Below are 26890 nucleotides of genomic sequence, written 5' to 3'. Positions count from 1 at the left end.
ATGTCAGTATCCCTCGTTCCTGTTCAGACGACCCGTGAAGAAGAAACTCCTTCGTTGCCAGAGAGCAAAGTGAAGGGAGCACACCTCTGTAACGGATTCATGTGAGTGCGGTATTTCCTGTCACGAGTAATAGGTTGACAAACAGGAAAACGAAACACTTTCCGCAACGATGCTCCAGCCCATGGGGACGCTGAGGGCAAAAGGGCGCGTCCGCGTTTCTTCCATAAGAACGCAAACGTCCAGCCATGAGGTGAACGGAAGACCAGCCAGCGAAGATGAAGGAACTGGTAACGCGTCTGTCTCTTCTTCCCACAGGAGAGGCAACCGCAGTTCAAAAGGCCTCAAGCGGAGAAATACCCGCAGTCGGGCGTCTTTAGCAGCCAGCAGGCCTCTACGCTGGAAGTCCGGGTTTCTCAGTCCGTCTAATGACGTCAAGTCTCTTTTGGTCCGTTGTCCACGGGATCCTCTTTTTCTGAATTCCTCGTTTGCGTCCTACAATCTAGCGCGTGACAAATATGCATGCAGATTCGCCTGTATCGCTCACCTCTTCCTTTTGCTTTGTCTTTTCTTCCCGTTAAGTCTCCATAATAGTGAATGCCGCACTCCGTTGCTCAAACCGGCGCATGCCACAAGCCTGTCGGTGGAGGACCCGCAGGAAGGCCTGCATGCGGAATCTTCTCCTGATTGCTCTTTATTTGGAACGACCTCTGGCGCTGAGGCCGCTTCGTCGTGCCTCCTCACATACTCGTTTGACACCCCAGATCCTCTTCACTTGCTCCGCACTACGCCGAAAGAGATCGATTCCCCGCTCGACACACATGTGCCGTCAGTTAGCTCTCATGCCCCTGTTTGGGTATCCGTCTCAGCACGACGACGCCTGAGCTTGCAGGACAGTTCGAGCCCTATTGCCTCTGGATTTCCCGCCGCCGCGCTGCTGCGTGGAAACACAACTGAGGCAGATCTGTCTGCCACGGAAAAAGGCTATGATCCACACTATCCTCATCCAGACTTGCCTTCGCTGCAGGAAGGGCCGGACGCCGACCAGTGGCGGCCCAGCCCTAGACTGCTGAGCGACGCAGAGATCTTTGACTTTGCAGTTCGACGTCTCCAGGGCTTCGGGAGTCTTTTTGGCGGCTCTGGAGCGGGCGGCTCGGCGGACCGCGGGGTGAAAAAGAGGGGAGGCGGCGGATTCGGAGGCCTCGACTACAATGACGGAGAGGACCTCTTGAACGCCTCTCCGACCCCTGGCGGCAACGCCGGCGCAGGCGGCAGCTCCGGGGGACGCAAGGTCCTCATGAGCAATGGACTCGTCTGCGAAGACGATGCGCGCGTGGAAGACTTCGGCGCAAAATGCAAATTGATCGCACGCTCCTTGGGAGGACGGCTGGGATGTGAAAAGAAACTCTCCGAAATCGCGCCTGATGGACAGCTCCCTCCCACAATCCCGGCTTTCTCCCGAGTTGCAGACGCTTGCCCCCTCACGTGCGGCCTATGCGAAGAATGCGCCCCCGGATGTGCGCTGTGGTTCCTGGGAAACACTCTGTGCGATGAAGCCTGCAACAACGCGCTTTGCCAATTCGATGGTGGGGACTGTTGGAGCGCGGACTGCGTCGTCAGCGACTGGGGCGACTGGTCAAGCTGCAGCGTCAGCTGTGGAGGACCTGGCACAGAGAAACGCACCAGAGAAATAAAGAGCAAACCTAAGCAAGGCGGCTCGCCTTGCCCCAAGCTCGAAGTGAGTGCGAACAATCTGCAGTGGTGCGTGCGCCGCCGCGCCGAATGGAGTCCCACACGTAGACCTCTACTTTAGCTCCGTACCTCTATATATATGGAGATCTTTCCTAGAATTATATGCGCGCAGTTGTATCTATCTCTCTCTCAACATACCGACGTATACTTTACATGTAGATATATATGGCGCAGCAGGGATTGCAACTGATGTCATTCACGTGTTGTCTTCTGCTGCGCGCGTTTTCGGGGCTAGGAAACGCGCGACGGCTGCAACGCCAACGTCAAATGCCCAGAGAACTGCGTTGTCAGCGACTGGGGAGAGTGGGGAGACTGTTCAACGACCTGCGGCGAGGGTCAAAGCAGGCGACACAGGGAAATCCTCAAACATCCCGACACGAATGGTGAGCGTTTTCTTTGCCCTTTCGAAACCTTGGGGTGCCCGTGGACGCTTGAACACAGGAACCGAAAATTCTTGCCAAATGGCAGCCAGCACACCCACGGGCTGTGAGACTCCCTCGTATTCTCCGCTACGGTGTTGCTCACGTGGACGTAGGAGGGCCTGCAATCGACCAGAAGCTGCGCTATCGCCAGACACCTATAAGCGACAGCGTATATAAGAATAAAGACCTACGTACATACATACATGCATACATACATTCTTTAATACATACCTACGTGCCCTAGTACGTTTGAGCAACGGATAGTCTGCTTCCTTGATTGCCGTATAGACCATTTGTAGGCCCCTTTCCAGGCCAGCACGATGCGCGTTCCTCGCGGAAAGACTGCCCGTCTGTTGTGCCAGCGATGCCCGAAGTTGCATCACTCCCGCCCCCCCCCCCCCCCATCCCCCCGCCGCCCCCATGTAGTGTGCCTGGAGCGGCTCGCGTCAGAGTGGATGCGTCGCCTATGACGCGTACAAATTTAGTACTTCGCAGGTTTCACCTCGCGTGTGTACGAACGCTTTCAGGCCAGAAGTGCCCCGAAATTGAACAGGCTCGCGTGTGCATGAAGGACTCCTGCACGACGGCCTGCGTCGTCTCGGAGTGGAGCGAGTGGGGCCCTTGCGGAGCCTCGTGTGGAGGAGGCGAGCGCACAAGAAAACGCAGCATCATCTCGCCGCCGGTCAACGGAGGTGCCCTCTGCCCTTCTCTCACGGAAGACGAGGTGAGTCAACACAAAGCATTCGTCGGCGTCTCCAATATAAAGATAACCGCAAGCGTCCCTAAGTGAACAATGCGTCCACCGAAAGATCGCGCTCCCTATATACATCCGTTGACCTCCAAAGGTAACCCCATAGGCACATCTCAGTTTCGTGTTTCGTGTGACTGAGTTTTCCTGGGTAGTTCGAGTGTCTGACACACGTAAACCTTTTAGCTGCGCAAGAGCGAAATCGCTCCTGTGGGTGCCTGGCTTCCGGGCTCACCGGTAGTTTCCCTCGACACGTGGAGAGGCAGGCGGGAGCTCGTTCGTATTGCGTCCCGCGTCTGGCCTCGTTCGCGGACAGCCCGTCAGTCGGTTTCGTCCTTCCATCACCCTCGAAACAGTCACACAAGGTACGTGTAGTATTGTAGTCGGTCTGTCGAGACACGTAGGCCATGGCGTCGTGTGGAGGTGAGCCCCACTCGTCTCCGTAGGAGCTGACACGCCCACATTTGTTTGACGGCCTCGCAGGTTTGCAACGACTTCTCCTGCGACGGGGGCTGCGTGGTGGGGCCGTGGAGCGACTGGAGCGCCTGCACAGCTCCTTGCGGCGGCGGGACGAAGAAACGAACGCGCGAAGTTCGCAAAAAGGAAGACGCGGCGGACTGTCCGCCGCGCCGCCAAGAGGCGGTCTGCAACCAACATACCTGTGGTGAGCGGGAAGAAACGGCTGGCGAGCCCAGACACGCACCCACGTTTTTCTCACGTGAAGCATCGGGACTGAGAAGCCAGTACAGGAGAGACACGGCTCTCTCTGCTATAGGGGCGAGCCTGTTTTGCGGATGGCAGCCGGAAGTGCAAAACAAGCCCGGGGTCGTCCACATACACAGCCCATCTCGTCGTGTGTCGCTGCGGCTTTGTGAGCTTCTGCCTGTCGTGCGACTTTGTGTGCACGATTCCGTGCTTTTCTGGCTCTACCGTCACTTTCCTGTGCCCCCTTGCAAACACGTCATGAATGTCGTGCGCCCAACTCTCGGGTGTTTCCACATGTGCGCCTCCCCTCCCCTTCCGGCCTCTCTCTAGTCCCTCGCTGGTTTTCGGCGTGTCATCAATCTAAATTCATCTGATAGCTTTGGTATCTTAATTGCAGTTCCCTTTGTCCCCTAATTTTTTCAAGATTTCTTCTGGCTACCCTGGGGCTTCTCTGTTTACCGCGTCTCCACGCCTCCAGTGCGCCTTATCGCCTCAGCAGCCCATTCGCTCCGACCCTCGTTCTCTGTGAACGGCTCGTTTCTCAGCCATCGACTGCGCGGTGAGCGACTGGACTGCGTGGAGCGCATGCAGCGTGACCTGCGGAGAAGGGCGAGAAAGCCGCACACGCCAAGTGACGGCCAGCGCTCAGGGCTTGGGCTCTGCCTGTCCTGCGCTCTCGCAAGATCGAGTTTGCTTCGCCGGATTGTGCTCCACCGAGTGCGTGGTGTCTGACTGGGGCGACTGGGGCGAATGCACAGCGACGTGCGGCTTCGGCACCCGACAGCGAGAGAGAGGCATCATGGTACGTCCCCAGTTCGTGGAGAGACGAAACCCTCCAGGCGCGTGGTCTATGCTCGCCCGCAAAATAATGCAGAGGCATACATACAGGTTTGAAGCCCGTTGCCCGACGATATTCGGCTCTGTTCGATCGATCTACCTCTCTATCTTTCTACCTCTCTGTCTATCTCTATCCATCTGTCTATCTGTCTACATCTGTATCTATCTACATCTATCTATACGTATCTGTATCAATATATCTATTTACATCTATCTATACCTATTTATCTATATCTCTCTGCACCTATCTATATATATATATATATATATATCTATATATATATATATGGAGACGTGTAACACGAAATGCGGTGTGCTGTGCGCCACGGTGAAGCCCACGCGGTACTCGCTCCGCTTCCACAGAGTGGAATCTTCGCTTCTTGGTGGCGCACAGCGCGAGACGCATCTCTGTTGCATCCCCGTCTGCACCTAGAGGAGGTTCACATTCGCTTTCCTCCACGTCTCGTTTTCTCCATGTGAACTGCGCACCCGCCTCGGATGAATCGGAGGCGAGGAAGTAAATCCCAAGTCTTGCGGTGAGCCCCTTGCAACTACGGCGTCAGCTGTATCGACTCCCGCTGTGACGCACTCCGGTTACCTCTGCGACGTGGATCTTTTCCTTCCCGCCAATTTCCGCGACCATGGAAGCTGTATTCTCCTTCGCCGTCGGTCGTAAGAGCTGCATGCTTTCTTGTTTCTGTTTGTCACGCTGCGCGGAGCGCAGACACTCCCCACCCGGGCAGGCGGCGCAGGATGCCCCGAGCTGCAGGAGAGCGAAGAGTGCTTCTCTAAGTGCCCGGTTTCTTGCGTTGTCGGCGAATGGGAGGAGTGGGGCGAGTGCGCAGACCTATGCCACCAAGTAGGCGAACGCCGCAGAGTCTTCAGCGACAGCCGTCGGCTCCGGCAGCGCGGCGTAGTGCACACATACAGCCGCACATTCTCAGTGAAGCCTTAAGCCCACGGAGAGATCTGTAAACACTTACCTTTTGGAGCGCTTCGTGCCTTGATCATGTGTGCCGCATACTCACATGTAGACGCATCCGCATATGTGGATGAGAGTGGATGCTGGCCTCTCACGGGGGGTCGCGACTGAGTCGCGAGCGATACGGGGAAACTGACGGTCCCGCCTCCTCTGCGCGAATACGCTTTTCCACGACGCTCTGTACCTGGTCTGCGTCCACTTACTATCTGCCTACTTACCGCCACTCCGCCGCTTCTCTGCTTAGTTCCCTTGATGATGCTTTGCAACGGCTGCGCCTATACACATCGACTACACAGATGCAGATATGTATATGTATATCTGTATATATATCTGTCCGTCTGTATGTATGTATGCACGTCTGTATGTATGCAGTATGGATGTATGTATGTATGCATGTATGTATGTCTGTAGCATCTATGCATTGCGCAGATGCAGAATGAGCCAGCCTGTGTGCTCCACGTTCCAACAGGTGGGCGTTGTCGAGCCCATTACCACGCGAAGCCGCGCAGTCCTCTTGGAGGCTCCCGACTGCCCCTTTTCCCCCGCGTTGATTCAGAGCCAGTCGTGCGCGGCCCTTGGCTTCCAGTGCGGTGAGAAGGAGACATCAGAGAACGACATCATCCCGCCGAAGGCGGCTTCTAGTGAACGGAGAAGCCAGAATGGTGCCGCGGACCATTCTCAGTCAACAGGAAGGAAAATACTGCAGGGCTCTTCTCTGTCGCCTAAATACATGCCTCTACATACACACACGCACATATGCATATATATATACATGCATGTGTTCCTGTTCGCAACCGCAGCAGCAGAGTCGGGCTTTTTAATGACTGTAAGAGTGTTGGGAGCATGGATCACTGCCCACTGTTTCTGTTTTTTCTGCCTTCTTTCTGCGAGCGGGACCGCAGCCAATGTGCGCCGACAACGCGAGGCGAGAGCGAATACCAGCCCGTCGCCTGTGCAGCCGAAATGATCTTCTTCGTGGTCTTGGTCTGAGCCCTGTTCGCGAGTTTTCTTCTTTACACGCGGCCGTTTTTCGCCTTTTCTATTTCCTCTGCAGACGTGGACTGCGAAGTCAGCGAGTGGGGGGCGTGGAGCCCTTGCAGCGCGACGTGCGGCGGCGGCCAGCGGCAGCGTCGGCGCGCCCTGCTGCGCTCGCCGAAGGGAAATGGGAAGCCCTGCCCCGCCCTCGTCGACTTGAATGCATGCGCGCTGGAGTCGTGCGGTGAGTGCAAACACGCTGCACCATCCAGAGAGCGGGAAGACGTCCATGCGTCCCAGCGCAAGCTTGCCCAGAGGTGCTGCGGCGGGGTGGAGGAGGGGGAGGGCGGGCTGCCTGGAGGTTTGTGTACGTTCAGCTTCGGTTTTTCCTCTCTGCATCGTCTGTTTTCAGATGTTGTCGAGGGGCAGATGATCGCGGCCTGCGTCTACGGCGAGTGGAGCCCGTTTAGCGACTGCGACGCGACCTGCGGCGTGGGGCGCCAGCGCAGCTCGCGTGCGATCCTCGCGTTTCCTTCCTCGCCCTTCGACCCCGACGGCAACATTCTGCTCGACAGCACCATGTGCACAGAGACAGACAGATTCCAGCCCTGCCAGGGGCCCCCCTGCCGTGAGTCGAGGCTTGAGCGAACGCGTGTGACAAAGCGGAGAGAGGGGCGGGGGTAAGGCCCGACAACACACGCGCTGGGCATGAATCCGCTCAGTGACTCCCGTACACGACAGACGCCACAACGAAGGAGTCGCCTCTGCAGTCTAGATTGTTTATAGGGAATGGGCTCGAGACGCCGTGAGCAGTTCCCTCGTGTCAAGGCACCGGCCTGCGCCTCAATCAGGCAGAAAAAAGACTCTCACGCGAAGCTTACAACATGACCAGCCAGCGCGCAGTCATCGATCACTCACACCTACACGCATTTAGCGTTTAGTTCCCGTTGTCATAGTTTTGTGAGGAGGGGCGTGGCGGCGTTGCACGCCCCCCTGCCAGGCCCGGGAGGTTCAGTGGAGTGGTGGTTCAGGGCACTCAAAAAGAACGTCGTTGTCTGTGTCTCATTACCGGAGTCATCTTCAGCATTCTAGGAACTTCCCTCAGTTTGAACTTTGTCGTCGCCTCAGACGGCGCCTGCGGCCGCTGCCGCGGTCGTCTGGTCTGCTCGGCTCTTCCTGCTTGCCCGTGTCTGCCATGCGCCTCCCTCCGCCTCCGGGCCACGCGTCTGTTGCGTCTGATGTTTCCTCTCTGCGCCTTTCTGTGCGCGCCCCTGCGCGCTTGAGTCCTTCTGTGGACGTCTCACTCCACAGTCGCGAAGGACCAGTCCACTGAGATCCTGCCGCTCAGCTGCCGTTAGCGTCCGCGCGCGAAAACGAGCCCCGATGCAGAAAGCCGTTCGTTTGCCACTCGCGGCCGCGCTCTGAGACATCCTGCGTGGGCGTTTGAACCGAAATGTCGACCGCGCATGCAGATGTGCAGTCATGCGCGCCCTCGCTCGACACGCGCGCGGGCTGCAGATCCGCGAGTCTGTATTTCGGGCTTTCGCCCCGCTCCGTGACCGGCGAGTAAAGAAGATTTCTGGGCAGCCGGAATACCGACAGTCGCGAACTCTGTGTCATCTGCGCTGCCTGTCGCGGGACTCGCGACCTGGAAAAATCCGCACGCGCTTTGGCATCTGTCCCTTTTTGCAGCGGTTGACTGCCAAGTGACGGCGTGGGGCGCCTGGTCGAGCTGCTCAGTCACCTGCGGCGGAGGGCAGCAGGACCGCCTGCGCTCAATCGTTAGGCCCGCGGCCAATGGCGGAAAAGAGTGCCCCGTCCTAAGACAGGTGCACACCTGCGCCACATATCCCTGCCGTAAGCCTCTCGCTCTAAAATTACATATACATGCATATATACATATAGATATATCTATTCATGGATGCGTATATAGGGTTGTGTACACGCGCGCACACATATACGTATGTGAGGCTGTGCGGTGGGCTGACTCGTGGCATCGCCAAAGCATTTTGTCTAGTTCGAGGTGCACCTGTCGATATTTTGTAAACAGATTGTTTTCGATAGCAACAGGCATCCCCGCACGCCTGTGTGTCTGCTAACTGGTCGCACTCATACAAATATGTACATGAATATATCCGTATACCCACACAGATATATATATATATATATATATATATATACATATATGTATGTGCTTCGGCACCTCTGCGTAGCCTCTGCACGCGGTCGAGATTCGGAGCCGTTTCCGAGCGCCCTGCGCGTTCAAAATACTGATGCATCAAGATTAGTCGACATCGGTTATGTTCTAGGCGTGATCTTTGGATTCTGACTCATCTTTACAGCGAGAGAAACGCATCCTTCGATGTTACCCTGGTCAGTGGCATCGTATTTGGAGTGATCATCTCTGGGCACCCGAGTCGTTTTTTTCTTTTTTTAGCGACTGACTGCCTGCTGTCGGATTGGACTGAATGGAGCGCCTGCAGCGCGGCCTGCGGCATCGGCGGGCAGACGCGCACGCGCCGCATCGTGACGCCTGCGTCTGTGGATCCCCCTGGCGCGGCTTGCGGGCCTCTGGCTGAGGAGAAAAAATGCTTTTCTCCGCGAGGCCCGTGCAGAGAGGAGTGCGCGCTGTCGGAATGGAGCGCCTGGACGCCATGCTCGCTGTCCTGCGGCACCGGCGGTGTGCGGACGAGTTCGCGCGAGATTCTCAGCCCCGGAGGCATTGGCGGAGGCCGCAGCTGCGCGGGCGAGAGTCTGCTCAAGGAGGAAGCGTGCAACGAAGACGTCCCCTGTGTGGGTGACTGCGAAGTCGGCGAGTGGGGCGAATGGACCGGCTGCTCAGTCTCCTGCAGCGAGAGACTGACGCAGGAGGAAGAAGCGCGGCTGCAAGGCAGCCGGCAAAGACTACTTGAGGCGACGGCGAAAAGCCGGCTTCGAGACAAGGAAGACCGGGGCGAAGGCGCGGCCGCAGCTCGAGGCGGACGCCGCTTGGCGACTGCGTACGCGGAGGCGGAGGCGGGTCACAAGGAAGAAGGCGAGCACGAGACAGAAACTTGGGGCAACGAGGAGGGTCTGGTGGCCTTCGCGTCGCTTCCGAGCGGCGGCAAGAGAATGCGGAGCCGCGCGATTCTGAAGCCCGCGAAAAACGGAGGAAACGCGTGCCCGGTAACCGAGGAAATCGACGAGGCATGCAACGCAGACATTCCCTGCCCCGTCGAGTGTACGTACACCCCGTGGACTGACTGGACCTCCTGCAGCGTCACGTGCGGCGTGGGCAAACAAGTCCGAACCCGAGAAATCAAGACAGAGGCGCGCTTCGGCGGACAACCCTGCGAAAACCTGGAAGACTCCATCGACTGCATGGCTGAGGTTCTGTGCGTTGACGACTGCGAAGTGACAGACTGGGGCGAGTGGAGCAGCTGCTCAGCGACGTGCGGAGGCGGCGTGCGGAAGCGAGGCAGGCAGGTGAGAAGACAACGCCGGCGGGCCCGGAAGCATCAAAAACGCAGGAAGACTTGGCGACAACGCACAGCTGCAATTCAGCGTACGCCGTTGCCAATTTCAGAAAGAGAACTACTCTACATGTCCCTTTTTTCTCTTCTCTTGTGTGTCTGATGTGATTCTACTAGCCGAGATGCGCGTGTCTCACCCCAAGTCTTTCTTGCACTCGCGCTCCTCCACCCTTTCGTGCTTCCTCGTTTCTCCGTAGAGGTTTGCCGCCACGCTTCGCCCCAAATGGGTTGTCGCAGTTCGCATGCGTGTCTCTCTCGATTCTCTTTATTGGTCGCTGTGTCCCTCACGACTCGTCAAGCGTGGATGACGCTCGCCGCGGCTCGCTTTTGGATCGAGGCTTGGGTCTCGCATCTGTCGGGCGTGCAGGTGCTGAAGCCCCCGTCGAACGGCGGGCGGCCGTGCCCGCCGCTGACGGACTTTGACGCGTGCGGACTTGCAAGTTGCCACGGAACGGACTGCGAAGTCTCTGAGTGGGGAGCGTGGTCGTCTTGCTCCAAGCCTTGCGGCGGCGGCGTCCACGTGCGCACGCGCGGCGTCTTGACGGAGAAGCGCGGAAACGGCCGCGAGTGCCCCTCGCCGCTCTTTGAGCGCGAGGGCTGCAACCTCTTCAGGTGTATGGACAGCGTGTGCGAGGACAACCCGGACGTACCCATCATGACGGGGGGCGTGGAGTGTCGCGTGCTGCTGGCGATGGGCTGCGACCGGCTGTTGAAGGACTTGGCGGAGGAGAACGACCGCGAGTTCCCCACGCACATTCCCCCGGAAACGCGCGTGAAGGACGCCTGCCCCATGACCTGCGGCACCTGCGCCGAGTGCGCGCCCGGCTGCCAACTTCGCGACCTCGGCAACCGCCACTGCGACGAGGCCTGCAACAACTCAGCGTGCCAGATGGACCTCGGCGACTGCGGCGGCGACTGCGAGCTCATCAAGTCCAAAAAGGCGAGTTTTTTTGCGGCGCGAGGCGTCTCCATCGAGCCCCCAACCTCCACACTTTTCAAGGGACAGACCGCGCTTCTCAGCTGCAAGGATGCCGGCATGCGCTTCTCCGGTTTCCCCGCCCTGCGGCAGCTCGCTGTGACGTGCCGAGGACGCGACGACCTGGAGGTGCTGCCCCGGGGCCTGCAGCTTCAGACGCACGAGGCGACCGGGGGGCAGGCGCCCCGCGCGAAGCCGCAGCGCGAGCCTGAGGAGGCGCAGGACCTGCCGCTGCCTGCGTGCGTCTCCGACCAGTGCCCTTTCGTGTACATCGAGGGATTTGAGGGCGACGAGGACGGCGACGCGGAGGGCGGAAGGAGGGAAGCGGAAGAAAAGAAGGAGACCGCGAAGAATGCCCCTTCGCCGACTCAGCTGAACGGGTTCTACTACAGAGGCGATGCGCAGCGGGGGTACCCGCGATACGTGCAGGACAAATACTCGAAACCCAAGTACTTCCTGTGGCTGCACGCTGCGGAACCTCACCCCTTCTCAGCGCCAGAGGCGAGGGCCGGTCCCAGCTCGTCTCCTCTCTCCTTCGTGTGGAGACTCACCGCGACCGACCCCCTCGAGGCCACAGCGGAGGGCGTCTTCGCCGACGCGCCGCGAGAAGTCGAGCCGCGGGAACCGCATGCAGAGACCCTTGCGCTGTCTGCGGCCGGTGTGGTGACGCGCTGCAAGGCCCCCCCCGTGGGCGAAGACGGGCCGCTCGACTGCATCGATTTCTGGACTGTCGGCGAAGTCAGAGGCGACGGAAGCTCTGCGAGGGCAGAGAAACAAGTTCCCGCCTCATCGATCAAGTAAGCAACGCCCGCAGCGCATGCGGTGACGCGGCATCAAGATTTTGCTTCTCATGCTCAAGGTTGCTCGCGTTCGCGTCTTCTCCTGACAAGCGTAGCCCCCCGGTATGTCCGTATGTGTATGCAGTGAGTATGTTAATGCGTGTGTGGATTCCTCAGCGTATGAATCGAGAGTCGCCCTTCGCAACCTTGTTGGAATGTGCCTGCATGTGTAGGTGCGAGACTTTGCGCGCACATGGACGCCTCGCGTGGCTTGCGCCTCGCTCCGTAGTCTCTCGTTTTTTGTTTGTCTTTGCCTTGTCACGCTCTGGAGGTTGGTCCTTCTGTCACAAAGTGAGCAACGAGACGAGGAGTCGCCTGCTTGTTTGGCGGCGTGTGCGTCGTTCCTTAGTCCCACGCGTCGCTCCGGTGGCTGCTGCTCATTGCGTCGGCGTTTGCGCGCCGTCGCGCTCGCCCTACAGGCTGCGCTGTCTCTCTTCTGAAGCCGAGAAGGAGGAGCTGGAGGCGTCGCTGCAGCGGCAGGCCGCCCTCGCCTCTTCGGGGCTCTCGAGCGAGGCGAGCGAAGCGTTCGCCGGGCCGCCGGTGACGGTGGTCGCGGGCACGCGGATGACGTGCGAGGACCAACCAGACGTGGAGCGCGTCTCGCAGAAAACCTGCGCGGAGCTGAAGAAGCTGCTGAAGTGCGATTTTGTGCTGGAGGAGGCGGGCGTCGACGAGCTCCCGGACTTCCTCCCCGCCGACGCCACTCTCGCGCTCGCCTGCCCGCAGACCTGCGGCCTCTGCAGAGAGTGCGCCTTCCGCTGTCCGCTCTGGTTCCTGGGGAACCGACACTGCGACGAGGCCTGCAACAATGAAGCCTGCGAGTTTGACCGCGGCGACTGCGACCCAGGGAGCGCCGAGAGCGAGGCGAGCGAGACGCGAGACTCCGCGGCGACGCTTGACGCGCAGGGCTACCGCAGCCGCAGCGCAGAGAAGGGTCTCCTCCCCGCGGGCGGCGCGGGCGCGGGGGGGCGGCGGCCGCGGCGCCTGAGGCCTGCGTGGACGACGCCGCCGTGAGGCAGATGGGCTACACGTGCAAGGTGCTGATCAAAGCGGCCAGCGAGCAGTTCCCCGCGCTCGGGTGTGAGGCGCGGCTGCTGGACCTGAGCAGCGACGCGCAACTCCCGCCAGGGATCCCAAAGACCACGCGCGTCAAAGACGCCTGCCCAAAGTCCTGCGACGCGTGCATGGGTAGGCGCGCGCGAACAAACGGCCATACCGCGCGAAGAGCGGGGCGCCGAGACCGGGGAGGGCGGCGTCGGCGCTGACGCAAGACAGCAAGTCGAGAGGGGACTCGGGAAAACGCGGAGGCGAGAAGGGAGGTCAAACGCACGGCCTGCCTAGCCAGAGCAGAAGCCAATCATGCAGGCGGGGTGAAGGTCTCGACCTGAAACCCAAATCCTAAACCCTAAACACGTAAAGGCAAGCTGTCGCGGCAGACGCGGAAGAGCGCGCTCGGTCTATTTAGCTGCTTTCGGCGCTTCCTCCGCTGTCTTTGAACGTCGTCTCCACTGCGACTTCTCATCGTTCTTCGTTCCCATTCTTCTGTCGCTCTCTCCGCCCCCCGTCTCCACCCCCCCCAACACACACATGAGGTTTCCTGATCCCACTGAGGTCAGCTGCACACGTGTTTGGCTCTGGTTTCATTGGTGTTTCGCACAGACGACGATCTGTTGAGGCGGCCGTCGGCATCCGCCACGCGCATGGGGACGGCTCCCGAAGCGCGAGGCAAGGGCAGCAGTGCCGCGGCGTCCTGCGAAGACGACCCTGCCGTCAGGGAGATGGGCTACACGTGCAAGTTGCTTTTGGCCGTCGCCCAGGAGGACGGCAGGGGCGGCTGCAACGCGCGCCTTCTCGATCTGGACCCGAAGAAGCAGGAGCTGCCGCCAGCCATCCCCAAAATCACCCGCGTCAAAGACGCTTGCCCAAAAACCTGCAATGCATGCGACGGTGAGACCCGAGACCTGAGACACGAGGCAAGAAGACGCGCCAGTCGCTTTGCCGAGAGACATGTAGCCGAGATGCATGCCAACCTGGGGCGTCTCTGGCTGCCGCATCGCCTCGACTCAACCGCAAGGCCGAGTTTGTCTGGGTACCTATGCGCCGATCCGCGTGAGCCATTTCTTCCGCGGCCGGTGCCGCGAGCACCCCTACGGCAGCTACACCCTCATCCCCTGCGCTCCAATGTGAACCTCTCCATTCATATACAAGCACAACCAAATATATATCTACACGTCAGTATGAATATATGCATGTGTATATCGTGTGTGGACATCTGATGGCGGCGGCACTGCGTTCTCAGATCCAGATCGCCTCGTTCGACCGAGTGCCTCCCCTGCGGCGACGTGCGAAGACGACCCCCTGGTGAAGTCGATGGGCTACACATGCAAGTTGCTGGTGCGCGCGGCGGAGGAATACGAGGGATGCAACACGCGACTCGTCGCGCTGAAGCCAGACCAAGTTCTGCCTCCAGGCGTTCCTGAGCAAACGCGCGTTAAAGACGCCTGCTCCAAAACCTGCAACGCGTGCGACGGTAGGCGCAAACGCCCCCGTCCCATGTCGAGCGACGAGGCGGCACGTTTCGCTACAGGGGACCAGTGTGGGTGACGTAGTGAGCACGCGCCGACGGCTCGCACGTTGGCTGCTTGTCGGCTCTTCTCTGCGAACCTCTCGGTATACGTACACCAGGAGGGAGGGCCTCGGCAGCAGTCGGGGCAAGAAGAGCAACAACGCGTCCCTAGGCCTGCACGCGCCCGCAACGCTCTCAGCACATGGAGGGCATGCTGCTGCAGCCTGCGCGTCTCCCTGTTCCTCCCAGCGTCAGGGATAGAACCGCTTCCACCGCATGGCCCTGTCGGGCGCTGCATACGACGCACTTCCCACGAGCTCTCGTACTCCATAGAGATATATATATATACAGATTTATATATGTAGCGCCTTGTCTATGGCAGTCTCCACGAGGCGTCAAAGTCCACTAGCGCCTCGCTTTCACCGCGGGGTTGGCGGGCGCTCCGTCGCATCCTTCTCGCGGGGAGTCTGCGGATTTCCTCGCGTGCGCTGGCCACCGCCAACTCCTCTCTCTTTCTCTCTCTCTTTCTCTCTCTCTTGCGTTCGGTGCGCAGATCCCGACCGGCTAGTGCGGCCGAACGTCGAGGACCCGGCGACGGCGTGCGTCGACCATCCGCTGGCTGAGTCGCTGGGCTACACATGCAAGCTGCTGCTCTCAGTCGCCGCCACGGAGGACTTGGGCGGCTGCGAGGCACAACTCCGCGCGCTGCAGCGCCCTGGCGAGAAGCTGCCTAATGGCCTGCCAGACGACGCGCGCGTCAAAGACGCCTGCCCGCGAACATGCAGAGCTTGCGACGGTGAGGAAAGCATTTCCCTGCCCCCACACGCAGGCCAGGGGCGGGCGAGAGGGGGGGATCCGAGGCTGAGGGGAGGCCGCTTCCTCGGTTACGAACTTCCTTGGGACAGATGAGTTTCTGGGCGCTGGAGTCACTACTCTTTGCTTTCTCCACTACCGAAATCTGAACACGCTGGCCGTCAATGCGTTAGAGGCGTTCAGCGGCCTTCAGTCTGGTTCGCGACGCGGACAGGGGAGGCGGAGTGAGTCGGGGCGATGCACGACGAGCTCGATGCCAGAGACGCTTGTCTGGCTCGCACACGCGAGCGCCAGTCTGTGCCGAGCTGCTTCGAGGGCCCCCACGTGCTGCAGACTGACCTGCTGTTCGCCGCTCGCTGAGGCAAAAATCGGTGAACCTCTGGAGAAGGAGCCCCGCGCAAGAAGTCTCGTAGCGCGGGCGTCGATGTTTTCGCATCCCCTGTCGCCCTCAAACCATCCGTCTCCAGGGCGCCGCATGTGTTGGGCGTTTGTTTCCTTCTCCACTTCTGCAGCCTCTCTGTAGCCTCTGCGTCGCTGCTCACGTGTGCCTGGGTTCTTGCGCGCCTTCTCAGATCCCTCTCTCCTCGTGGCTGTCGAGAAGGAGAAGAAAGAGGATCAGCCCTGTCTCGGGGACTGCTGCGACGTCCCCATGCTGGAGCAGCAGACAGGTAGAAACCGCCGAGACATGGTCGCTTGCGTGCGAGTTTTACTTTCTTGCCTAATACTCGATGTTGTCTGCCGCTTGTCTCGGTGTCGTCGGCGAGCTGCGCACTTCCCGCACAGCTCCGCCGTCTGCTCTCCCACGTGCCCGCGTTTAGTCTGCGCCATCTTGGGGTTTTAGGGTTTAAGACGTTCGCCTCGCGTGCTCTACATCGACCCGCTTTCTGGTGCTGGGCGCTACTAGGGCTGCTTCTGGTGACTCTGCTTCTCCTTCCGTTCCGCGTTACCTCTCCCCTCCGTATCCCGTTTTCTGCGCCGACGCTTATCTCCGTGCCTCCGCTTCGTGCCGGGTCTTGCGCGATTCTTTCCGTTGCTCTTTTCTACTCTCATTCCCTTGTTGCCGGCGCGGGCATGTTGTTGCGTCCGGCAGCCGCCCACTCGCGTGGCTGCGTGCGCCGTTGGTTGGTTGCTTCAGGGTATACTTGCAAGCAGATCAAGGCGTTTGTGGGCGACGACTGCTCCGTTTTTTTGAAGGATTTAAGCAGCGCGCCGCTGCCGCCACAGGTACCGCCGGCGGCGACGCTGGAGGACGCGTGCCCGTTTACGTGTGGGGCGTGTTCGACGCATCAGTGCAACGACAACCCGTTAGTGGAGGCCATGGGATACACCTGCGGGATGATCATTTCCGCGGCGGAGGGCCGCGGCGGCTGCGACGCGCTGCTGCGTGACCTCGCACCGCCGGACGCAGCGCCCTTCCCGCCGCCGGAGATTCCCCCGAACACGCGCGTCAAGGACGCCTGCATGCGGTCCTGTCACGCCTGTCCTGCGAGCCGCGATACCGATCAGGCGGCGGCGTGCCACGACGACCCGCGGCTGCCACAGATGGGCTACAGCTGCGAGGCGATTCTGCCCTACGCCTCGCGCGGGTGCGCGACGATTCTGCGCGACCTGCTGCCCTCTACGGCGCTCTACGCGGACGGCGTCGATCCCTCGGAGTCGCTGGCGACCTACTGCCGCCTCTCGTGCGGGATCTGCGTGGTGAAGAGCAAGAGTCGGCACGCAGGCAGCAAAAACACCAAGCCTGGGTGCCGCAACAACCCGCTGGTTGAGGCTCACGGCTTCTCCTGCTCGCTGCTGGTAAAGGCCTCCTCGCTCGGCTGCAACGCGAAGCTGAAGGACTTGTCGGATGCGCCGCTGCCGCCCGGCATCCCGTCCCAGACGAAGGTGAAGGACGCCTGCCTGCTCGAGTGCGGCGGCTGCATCGAGGTCCCCACGTGCTACGACGGATTCCAAAACGGCGACGAAGAAGGCGTCGACTGCGGAGGACCTTGTCGCCCCTGCCAGCCCTGCTCGCCGTCGCTCTTCAAGGAACTCGGCGACGCCTACGTAATCACCGACGGCCGCGGCACGCAGCACGGGGCTCTCCGAGAGCTGCGCTGCGCAGAGGGTCACGACCGCATCGGCGGAAAAGAACCCGAAGTCCTCGTGTGCCAGGACGGCCTCTTTCCCGCGCCCACGCTCAAGTGCGACGTCCGCAAGGTGGAAGTGCAGTACGGAACTCTCACCATCGACGGCGCCGGGGTATGCGCGAAAATGGAGACGCAGAGAGCGGACCAGAATCCGAAATTAGCTTCAGAAAACACAAAGCGAGAGAGAAACGCAGCCGCGGCGCGCGATCTCGGCTCTCGCTCTGCAGAGGCCAGCAGCCTCCCCCAGGGGATGAGGAGACTGACGCAGAGCGACGCTGTCTCTCTCTCCACCTCTTGCACCTACGTGGACATCTTGCAGCGGCGCGCCTCTGGTGGGGGGTGGCTCTCCCGTTTTCTTTGCTTTCTGTGTCGTGCTGCCTAGAGATCGCGGACTACCTCGGAGTCGGGTCGCCACATCCTCTGTGTCGCGGTTTCTGTGCCCGAGGTTGTTCGAGTCGCCTCTTTTCTCGGCAGCTCGCCCTTTCTCTCCCTCGCTTGAACTGTCATCGCGCTCGGATTACGCTTTCCTTCTATGTGCATCGGAGCCCGCAGCTCTGCGTCCCTTTCCTGCTGTTCCCTGGATCACAGTAGCCACGTCCTGCGTCGATTGCATCCGCGTCTTCACGCTACTGTCTTCACTCTGAATCACTCTCCGTGTTTCATCTGTACGTCTGTCGTTTCCACCCCCGCTCTTTCTTCAGTCGTCCCCTCGTGTCGTCGCAAGGCTTTTGCCTCCGTGCCTCGTTGTTTCACGTTGCCTGTCGGCTGGCACCCTTCTTCCCCCCGCCTCTTCAGCTGGGGCGTGGGCGTCATCGCGTCACACCAACTCCACTCTCGCCGTGCCGCCTCCTCCCTCCCCCTCCGCTGCCTCTACGTCAACCTCGCGTGCATTTGCATGCTTATTCTATTTCTTGCCTTTCAGGATCTGGGCCCCGAAGCCGTTCCTTCGCTGTACTTTGCCCTGCTGCATGCGCTTCACCTGACGACCCCTTACGAGCTGCGCCTCCTGGCGGCGGGCACCGAGCGTCGAAGCCGCGAGGCCCTCATGGGCGCCGACGACGCCTGTCGAGACGACCCCCGCGTCGAGCAAATGGGCTACGCCTGCTCCCTCCTCTCTTCCTTCTGCGAAGCTGAGCTGCACGCGCTCGCCGAAAGCCAAGGCAAGCAGCTGCCGCCGTGGCTGCCCAAAGGCGCCCGCGTGAAGGACGCCTGCTCCGCCACCTGTGGAGCCTGCGGTGAGCGGAAACGGCGACGCGCGACGCTCGCGGCAACGCTAGTTGGCCCTGTAACTGATTGCAAGTTGTAGAACAAACACGCCCTTAGGCGGAGTCCAAGACGCCCTGGGGGGCCTCGCCGGCAGGCCGCTGCCCGCGCTGCTGGTCCAGATTTGGGCTGGGGCGCCCCCGAGCAGGACTTCGGGGGGGGGGGGGGGGGGGGGGAGACAAGACGCCCTCGCCGACGGCTCCAGCGGAGGGCAAGCGCCGCCCAGCCAGAGAATAGAGAGGGCGCGTTGGAGATAGAATCCAAGATAAATTTTATATATCTATTGATTCGTAGCTTCCCGTTAGACTACGCGGAACACGTGGCGTCTGGTGCTTTGAGATACGGCGGGGAGAGAGCCGCGGCAGGGACAGCGAGGGGCGACTGCGGACAGGCCTCGAGGAACAGAAGGCAGAGGGCGATGTCGACTTTTGGAAGCGAGGGAGGGGACCCCTGAGAAGGACGACGCAACAGGGCGATGCGGGGGACTGCTGACGGGCACCCGTCTTCCGGGGGTTAACGCATTTCTCCACTTACTCAGCACCATCGTTCCGCAGTAAAATGGACTTTCTACCTGCCACAGCGGGGTGACCCCCGCCAGGAGTTGGGGAGAGAGATCTGCGCGCGACACACGGCAGCCCGTGTCGGCGTTCTGCGTGCGATCTCTCGCCACGGTTTTAGGTCTTCACGCGCTCGATATGAAGAGCGCGCCTGTTGACGTTTTTCTGCGGAAAACTATTCTGGTGTTTTTTAGATTCGCCCATCTGTGCGTGTGCATTTCAGGTCGCCGCCGTCGCCTGGCCTCTCTATCGGCCTCTTCACCGCGCAAGCTCGCGGCCTCGTCGCTGCGGCCTCTTCTGCTGGACTACGGCGTCGTCTGGACGACTCCGAACTTGCCCTTCTCCTCGCGCTTCACCGAGGAGACCCCCGCGCTGTTCCTGAACAGCCTTTACTCGCAATTCCTGGATCGGAATTTGGCGCTCGTCAACCGGCAAGACGGCACTCTGCAGTCTGCGGCTGCAGCCCTGCGGCAGCGGCCCTTCCTCGTCGCCTTCGAGGCTCCCACGCCCCTTCGCTTGTCGCTCAAGTTCTGGAACAAGGGCTTCGGGGCCTTCTCGCCGCCCGAAGTCGCTCGCGGCCTCTTTGCGGTCGCCGGCCTGCCCCTGCCGACCGCGCAGGACATCCGGTTTGGGCTCCATGTGGGGCTGCGCGAGGCCAAGAGGTACGCGAGGGACGAGACAGGCAAGGCGGCGAACGCCGAAGACGCAGGCGCAGGTCAGGTGATTGGCAGTGACGTCAACGCAGACTTCGCCGCAGCGGGCGCTGACGCAGCGATCTACGGTGCTGGACACGCGAACAGCGAAGATGCGGTGCAGGACGACTGGCGGCTCCAAGACGCGGGCGGCAGCAAGACGCGCACGCCGAAAGCCAAAAGTCGCCCTGGGCTCATTGGGGAAGTCGTCAGAGTCAGTCCGCATGCAGAGGTTCAGTACGCCCTGACGAATGAGAAGAAAACGCTCATTCCTCTGCATCCCGGCCTCGGGCAGCTGGTCGGCGCCTGCGAAAGCCTTGAGGCGCAAAGAGACCCCGACAACTGCTGCGGATTCCACACCGAAATGCAAGTGAGGATCCAAGTGCGATGCATGCAGAGCGCCCGGCAGCAACCGCGTGCAAATCACTAAGTATGCATGCTTGTATATGTAAACTGGATGCCTTCGCGATCGTATGTGCCTATGTACATATATATATATATATATATTTGTATTTGTGTATATGTGAATGCCTCGACTGCCCCTCTCAGGACTCCAAACATTGGCGCCGTCGCTTTGCACTTATACGTATGCACTTTTTCATAGACTTAATCACCCATAGAGATATATATTAGGATACATTCACTCTTCGTTCGAGTAAAGCGCATCTGCGGGCTCTGCTGCCCCGCGGTCTGGTTTCGGTTGCTCTTGTGTTTTCTGCTTTTCAGGCTTTGCTGGACGGGCCCTGCGGCGTGCATCTCTACACGCAGCGGCTGTCGCCGGACTCTGTGCAGGCCTTTTGCTCGGGGCGGGTCGCCGACCGGCGGTGTCTCTCTTCGTTTCTGCTGCTTCTCGACTTTTACCGCCGACGTCCAGGCGTCGGCTGCGGAGTGTACCTGACGCTGGCTGAGCGCGTTTTCGACGCGTGGTGCGCGCGCGACGCCGCCGACGGCCGTTTCTGCTTCGCGGAGATCGAGAAGACGCTGGAGAGCCTCGAGGACGGACCCGGCTACTTGGCCACCAAGCCGTCTGACGAGCTGAACAAAACGTGCCAAGGCGACGGCTGCTACATGCGAAACATCCGCTACCTTGACGCAATCACACAGCTGCAGGTCGCGTGGAAACTCCTCGGCGGCGGCGTCCTCCAACCGACCAAGGGCGGCGGGGCGGGAGACCGCAGCGCGGCCATGCGGCAGCGAGACAGACGGGAGGAGTCTTATCCGCAAGAAGAAGACCAGGCAGAGGCGGAGCGGCTGGAGGGGGCGCAGGCGACTGGGGCGTCGCGGTCGAGCCCCAGCGGAGCCAGCAGCAGCTTGCGGCGGCTGCAGAGGCCGGGTGAAGAGACAGGCGACGCGGCAGACGAAGTGGCCAAAGGCTCCACGGGGGAGCAACCGAGCGACCGAGAAGGCACAGCGGAAGAAGAACAAGAAAAAGAAGCGGAGGCGAGCGCGGCGCGCACCACGGAGAACATGAAGGGCAACAGCAGCCTGAGAAGGCAAGAGGGTCAGCCACCCGAAAAAGAAGATGACGCGCGACGCGGAGAAAAGGGTTCCGCGGAGGACAGGGGCGAGAAGGCGCGGGAAGGAAGTGGGCGCGCGGGCGCCGCACGATTGATTCCGAAGGGACGCAAAGACGAGAAACCTTTCCCCTCTCTGAGGTCGTCTGTCGCACGGCGGCTGGCCCCATCTGTCTCGCCTTTCTCGTCGCCTCCCTCTTCTTCGATGTCGACTTCTGCGGCTTCCGCCTCTGCCGCCTCGCCTGCCTCTTCGTGGGCGAGAACTCTCGAGGCTCATGCAACGCGTAGAGACCGAGCCTATCATGCAATCGCCCGTCGCCTGCACCAGAGTGTCGCGACCGCCGCGGAGGTCCTCGGCATCCCCCTCGACGGCCCGTTTGTCTCTTCTTCGCCTTCCTCGCCTTCTGTCTCTGGAGCGTCCTCTGCCTTTCACTCCGCGCGCAGCGAAGGCGCGGGCCCCGAAAGCGACTACCGCTCTCCCGTCGAGTCTCCTCTTGCCCCTGCCTCCGCCTTCTCGAGTGTCTCCTTTATTTCGTCTTTTTCAGCGCCTTCCACGTCGCCTCGCGCGCTGTCTGCGCCCTTCCCGGCGTCTCCGCTGCATGCGGCTGTTGCCGCGCCGGTTCCGTCTCCGCCGCGGCGCCTGAAGGGGCTGGAGCCTCGGCTGGCAACGCGCTTCGAGGGTCCGCTGGGGGAGAGCCTGGAGGAGATGGTCTCTCTGATGTGCACAAAGGTCGACGGCGACTTTTGTCAGCAGACGCTGGTGCTGCTGGCGGAGGAAAGCCCCGTGAAGAATCCCGCACTCGTCATTCAGCCCTGCTCGAGTCGCTGCTTCGTGCCCATCACTGGCCTGCTCGGCAGCCTCGTCGAGAGCTACGGCGAGCGCTACCGCGACCCCTTCCACCGCGCCCTGGGCAAGATCATGCGCGCGTACGGGCGCTTCTACTGCACCGCCAACGAGGCTGGTCAAATCTGCGGCGAAATCCTCTTCAACAAACTCAAAACCGTCGAAGTGCCCGCGTTCACGCCGCAGGGACTTGACGTGAATCTCACGCAGTGCGCCTGCCCGCAGAGCTTCGTCCAGGTCAGCGACGCAACGCAGAGGGCTGAGGCCGAGCGACTTCTGGGGACAACTCGCCACACATACACGATGAGGAGGAACACAGAACGCTGCGCCGATTTCCGCGTCTACACCGAGCAAATCAGCCGGTGACGCTCTCACGCACGCGCACTGTATCGGCTGCGATGTGTCTCACTTGGTCTGTTTCCGCGACTTCTTCACTTTTCTTTTCAGCGTCGCGTCCCTCCGCCGTCGGGCTCGGCGCAGTGACGCAGGGTGCGGGACGCCGCGCGGCAAGCCTGCGAGCCTGCGCGCTTCCTCTCCTCTCTGGGTGCCTCTCTTCTCTGCCTCACGCGGTTGCGTGGGACTCTCTCGCCTCTGTTGTTGTTCGCAGGACGGGCAGTGCGATCGCTCCTGCTTCAACGAGGCGTGCGGGTGGGACGGTCAGGACTGTTTTGTGCGTCGCATGTTTCCGGAGGTCTACGAGGCGCTGCTTTCGCTGGTGTCGCCGCAGTGTTCAGCTTTCTCTGCTTCGTTTGAGTGCACCTCGCGGTGCAGGAAGCAGTACGAACACCTGCTGCTGTCGCAGGACAAGAACTGCTGCATGGCTGCGGGCTTCGAGTTGCTCTCCTCGCTGCTCGCGGTCGAGACCGCGCACCCGCTGTTTGAGGAGGAAGAGCGCTGGGCGCCGGCGCGCTCGCTTGCCCACCTCGAGCAGCTCTGCGGCCTCTCACTCGACAGAACCTGCTCCCTGGGGCGGCCGCGGCAGCAGGTGCTGCTGGTCACCTTGCTGGCGGGAGGGCTGCAGGCGGAGGTGCTCCTCGCCGACGCCGCCAAGCTGCGCGAAATAGAAGAAATCCTCAGAAAATCCATCGCGCAAAAACTCGCTCTCGTCGACCAAGACGTCACGCGAACTGTCGCCAGACACGCACCCGGCGGAATCGAAGTCCAGACCTTTCTCGACGCCGGCATCTACACCGACCGGACGCTTCTCGCCATCCAAAACCAAGTCAGAAAAATCAGGCTCTCGAGAGAAACCTGCAAAGCACGCGCAAGACACATTGCTCAAATGCCGCCGTACATAGATATATGTATATGCATAGTGTGTGGATACGTACTCTTTTATCTGTCTACTTGTATATGGTGAATATGTGCTCGAGCATATGCGTGTTGTGCGCTGATAGCCGCGCGACAGCTCTTTCTTGATTGGCTACGAGGCCTAGCTCTTCTCCTGCTTATGTCGCTATCAAGCGATTTTCTCGAGTGCCTAAGAGCCTGGATATGAATTTGCCGGTGGTGCCGCGTCTCTTTCTCGGCTCGCCCTGCTTGATTTTTTCATTTGGCAGGAGTCGCATTGTCGTGCCTCGAGGTCGACACGCGACGCTAGTTCTGAGACACGAATTCAGAGTGCACGACTACATTTTCCATGTGGTTTTGCTTGTGAGTAGCCCTGCACATGCGTGTATCGCTGCGAAGGCTAAGGGCTGTGTCTGTGTCCCACGCAGTCGAGTCTCCGCTTTGCATGCCTTTGCCGAGGAGTGAGCCGCGGCTCCTTACCGCTCTGCAAGCAGAGCGTCTCCTCGGCCTCGAGCAAGCGGCTCAGATTTCCATGGGTCCTTTCGACGCTACGCAGCCGCGTACCGTCGAGTTACTTGCCCTGGTGCATGGACTCTACATCTTTTTTCGCTTTTTCTTTGTCTTCTGTTTCGTCCCGCCGCTTCACTCAGAGCACGCTCCGCCAGATCGACGAGGCGATTCTGCGGCGGCTGGGCGGCCTCGTGTTGGAGCCCTACCGCGACCTGGAGCAGAAGGCGCCGCTGACGGTGCAGACGTCTCGGCTGCCTGCGACCCGGACGATTCAGACGCCGGCGGTATCCTCGGCCGCCGCGCCTGCGCTGCCTTTCGCGGGCACCTGGGGCGTCAACGACCTGCCGGTCGACCTCCCGCGGGAGAGTTGCTCAGTCGCAGACCTCCACCGCTTCCTGCTACCTGGCTACGCGCTCGCCCTCGGCTCCGCCGCGGCCTTCGCCTCGCCTGCGGCTGCGCGCGGGAGCGAGGCGAGTCCCAACGACGCGCCGCAGACAGGCGCGCGCAGCCGCGCGGCGACCGACGGAGGCGCAGCCGCGAGCAAGCGAGCGCACAGGGCTGCGCCTGAGCCGCGCTTCCCGTTCGCGGCCTCTGCGGCGAGCGACAGCCGGCGGGGCGAGCCGGACGCCGCGGCGTCTAGGCGCGGACAGTCTCCGCGGGACCCCGCCTCCCCGCCCGCGGGTGCCGCGCCCGCGGCTGCTGCCTCGCCCGCAGCTGGGCGGCGCCTGCAGGCCGCGGCGCTGGAGCGCTTTCCGCAGGGGCTCGAAGAGGGCGTCGCACCGTCCGCGTTGGCATTGGCGCCGCGCAGTGGGCAGCGCGCGTGGTATGCGCACGGGGAAGGCGAGGCGGTCCGGTGCGCGCCGCCGTATGCGCCAATCCGTGGCTCCGCCATCGACCGTGTCGTGTGCGACAACGGCTCCTGGACGCTCGAAAACCTTCTCGTGTGCAAACGCGACTGCCCGCGCGCCTCGCAGTACTTCTCGGCTGCCTCAAGCGGGCCCCTCCACGACCCGAGTCCCCCCGCCGCCGCCCCCGCCGCGGCCCCCGCTTCGGGCTCGACGTCGCCGTATCGGGTGGCGGAGGACGCGGAGACCCACGGCAGCGTCGTGGAGGTGTTTTGCGCGGACGGGTTTTCGCCGGCGGACTTCCAGGTGTCTCCGTCACGGTTCGAGTGCGTCGATAGCCGCTGGGTGGGGCGGACGCTGCACTGTGCGCCGCTTTGCCCTGCGTTCCCCGACCTCGGCGCGGCGTACACAGTGCAAGGGGAAGGCCGCGCGCACGGCGACCGGCGCGTGGTGGCCTGCGCGCGGGGCTTCTACCCACAGCACCGCTCCTTCACGTCGATCTGCGAGGCAAGTCGCTGGACGCCACCGCTGTTTGAGTGCACGGAGGCGACGCCGCCCGACATGAACGAAGGCGCGACGGGGCTGCAGAAGATCCAGCTGCAAATGTTTTCCAGCGAGGGCGTCCTCGGCCTCGTCATCTTCTCCGTTCTCGTCACGCTTGCCGCGCTCGCCGTCTTCATCGCCTGGCGCCTCTACTACCGCAAGAAAGCCCGACAGAATTTCATTGCGCGCGAAGAAACAGTGCAGGCGCTCAAGGTTTCCTCCCTGGGCCTCGGCGCGCCGGCGCGCAACGCGGCCGAGGGCTGCGACCAGCCAGACATCCTCGCAGCACACGGTCACGTCTCCTTCTCCGCCGCCTCCTTCTTCTCCAGCTACGCAGTCGCGCGCCCGCCCGGCGCCGTAGGCTCCTACAGCGCCTCCTCACTCTCGGGGTCGCTCAACGAAGTCAGGCGCCGCGCCGAAGACGGTCAGTCGATTGCAGATACGCGTGCCTACAAAAATCGCACTACACATAAAGAGTCACATTTTTCCTTTGCAACGTGTTGAAACGTAGATATCTGGAGACTAGAAATTATGTGTTTTTTACGTTCACGCAGTCGTTTGACTGCATGAACGTCTTGTCTTGAAACTAACGGCCGCGTCGTGGAAATCGACTCACAGAGGGGTAGCCATGGCTAACGTGAGCATTCACCCAAAATCGTTAGTTGGGGGCAGAACGGTGGACGCACGCTTCCCTACGAGATGAAAACGCAAAACAAACACGCACGCTTGAGCCAGGTAGGGCTACACGTTTACAGGCTTCTGGTGCGCTTCGAGATCACGCTAATGGCGGGATTCACTGGAACGTGAATGCTCAACTCCAAGGAGATGTGAATGCCTGAGCACATACGCGTCCGGAGCGTTGCCGCTTTGTCGTCAGTGCCTTGCGGCGGAGACCGGTGGCGGACCGCGGCAAGCGAAGAGACGGGTCGATCAGCGAGGAAAAAAAGGAGACAGGCGAGCGGCAGCGAAGGGGGAATACTGAGGCGGGCGCCTTGTCTCAGCGCGGAAAAAGAATTGAAGATGCGTATTGGATGTGTGCATGCGTTGAATGCCCTCAGATCCGACCTGGCAGGGCCGAAGCGAAGGCGAGACGGCGCGCCGTGGCCTCGTCCCGGGGTACGCGGCGACACGGTCGGTCGGCTACCGGCGCTATGAGAAAGGCGAAGGCGAGGAGAAGGGCAGCCATCCGTCGCTGCTCTGCGCCCACAGTGCCCACCGGCGCCTCTCGCCGTCGCGCCCTGTCTCCTCGGCGTCGTCTTGCGCGTCGTCAGCCTCCTTCACCTCCTCTTCTCAGCCGTCGCTCGCCGTGGAAAGACGCGCGCAGTGCCCGCTCGTCACGGAGACGCCCACACCCTCTCCGCCGCCCAGCGTCGCTGCCGGCGGACTTCGCGCCTCCTCGCGGGCCTCAAGCAGCCTGCCGGCGATTGTGGCGCAGGCGATGCAGGGCGGAAGCGTCAGCAGCGCCGGAGCCGACGCCAGCACCTTCCTCCCCTCGTCGCACCTCCGCGAGCCCTCAGGGGAGGTAGAGAGAGAAAACGAAACCGACGCGCAGGGTTTCGCGAGGGAATGGAGAGGCTGA

General features: G+C 61.3%; 1 protein-coding gene across 1 annotated transcript; it reads left to right on the top strand.

The window, feature by feature from the left end:
• Positions 1–169: 169 nt before the first annotated feature.
• BESB_055340 (uncharacterized protein) lies at positions 170–26890 on the top strand (the record flags this gene model as incomplete). The annotated part of the gene is made up of 26 exons (XM_029363969.1): positions 170–1735; positions 1985–2132; positions 2699–2895; positions 3403–3583; positions 4170–4426; positions 5186–5320; positions 5913–6033; positions 6498–6662; positions 6831–7046; positions 8111–8275; positions 8856–9883; positions 10298–11703; positions 12165–12755; positions 12854–12933; positions 13405–13692; positions 14045–14275; positions 14865–15107; positions 15697–15792; positions 16260–17365; positions 18176–18488; positions 19297–19735; positions 19922–20135; positions 20492–22360; positions 22731–23345; positions 24064–25735; positions 26370–26890. 26 exons carry the CDS (start codon positions 170–172, stop codon positions 26888–26890), a joined length of 13863 nt encoding a protein of 4620 aa, XP_029219892.1.

Source organism: Besnoitia besnoiti, chromosome IV (genome assembly GCF_002563875.1).
Source record: "Besnoitia besnoiti strain Bb-Ger1 chromosome IV, whole genome shotgun sequence".
Classification (NCBI taxonomy): Eukaryota; Apicomplexa; class Conoidasida; order Eucoccidiorida; family Sarcocystidae; genus Besnoitia; species Besnoitia besnoiti.
The sequence above is the reverse complement of the archived record's forward strand: the minus strand, read 5'-3'. Positions and strand labels throughout refer to the sequence as shown.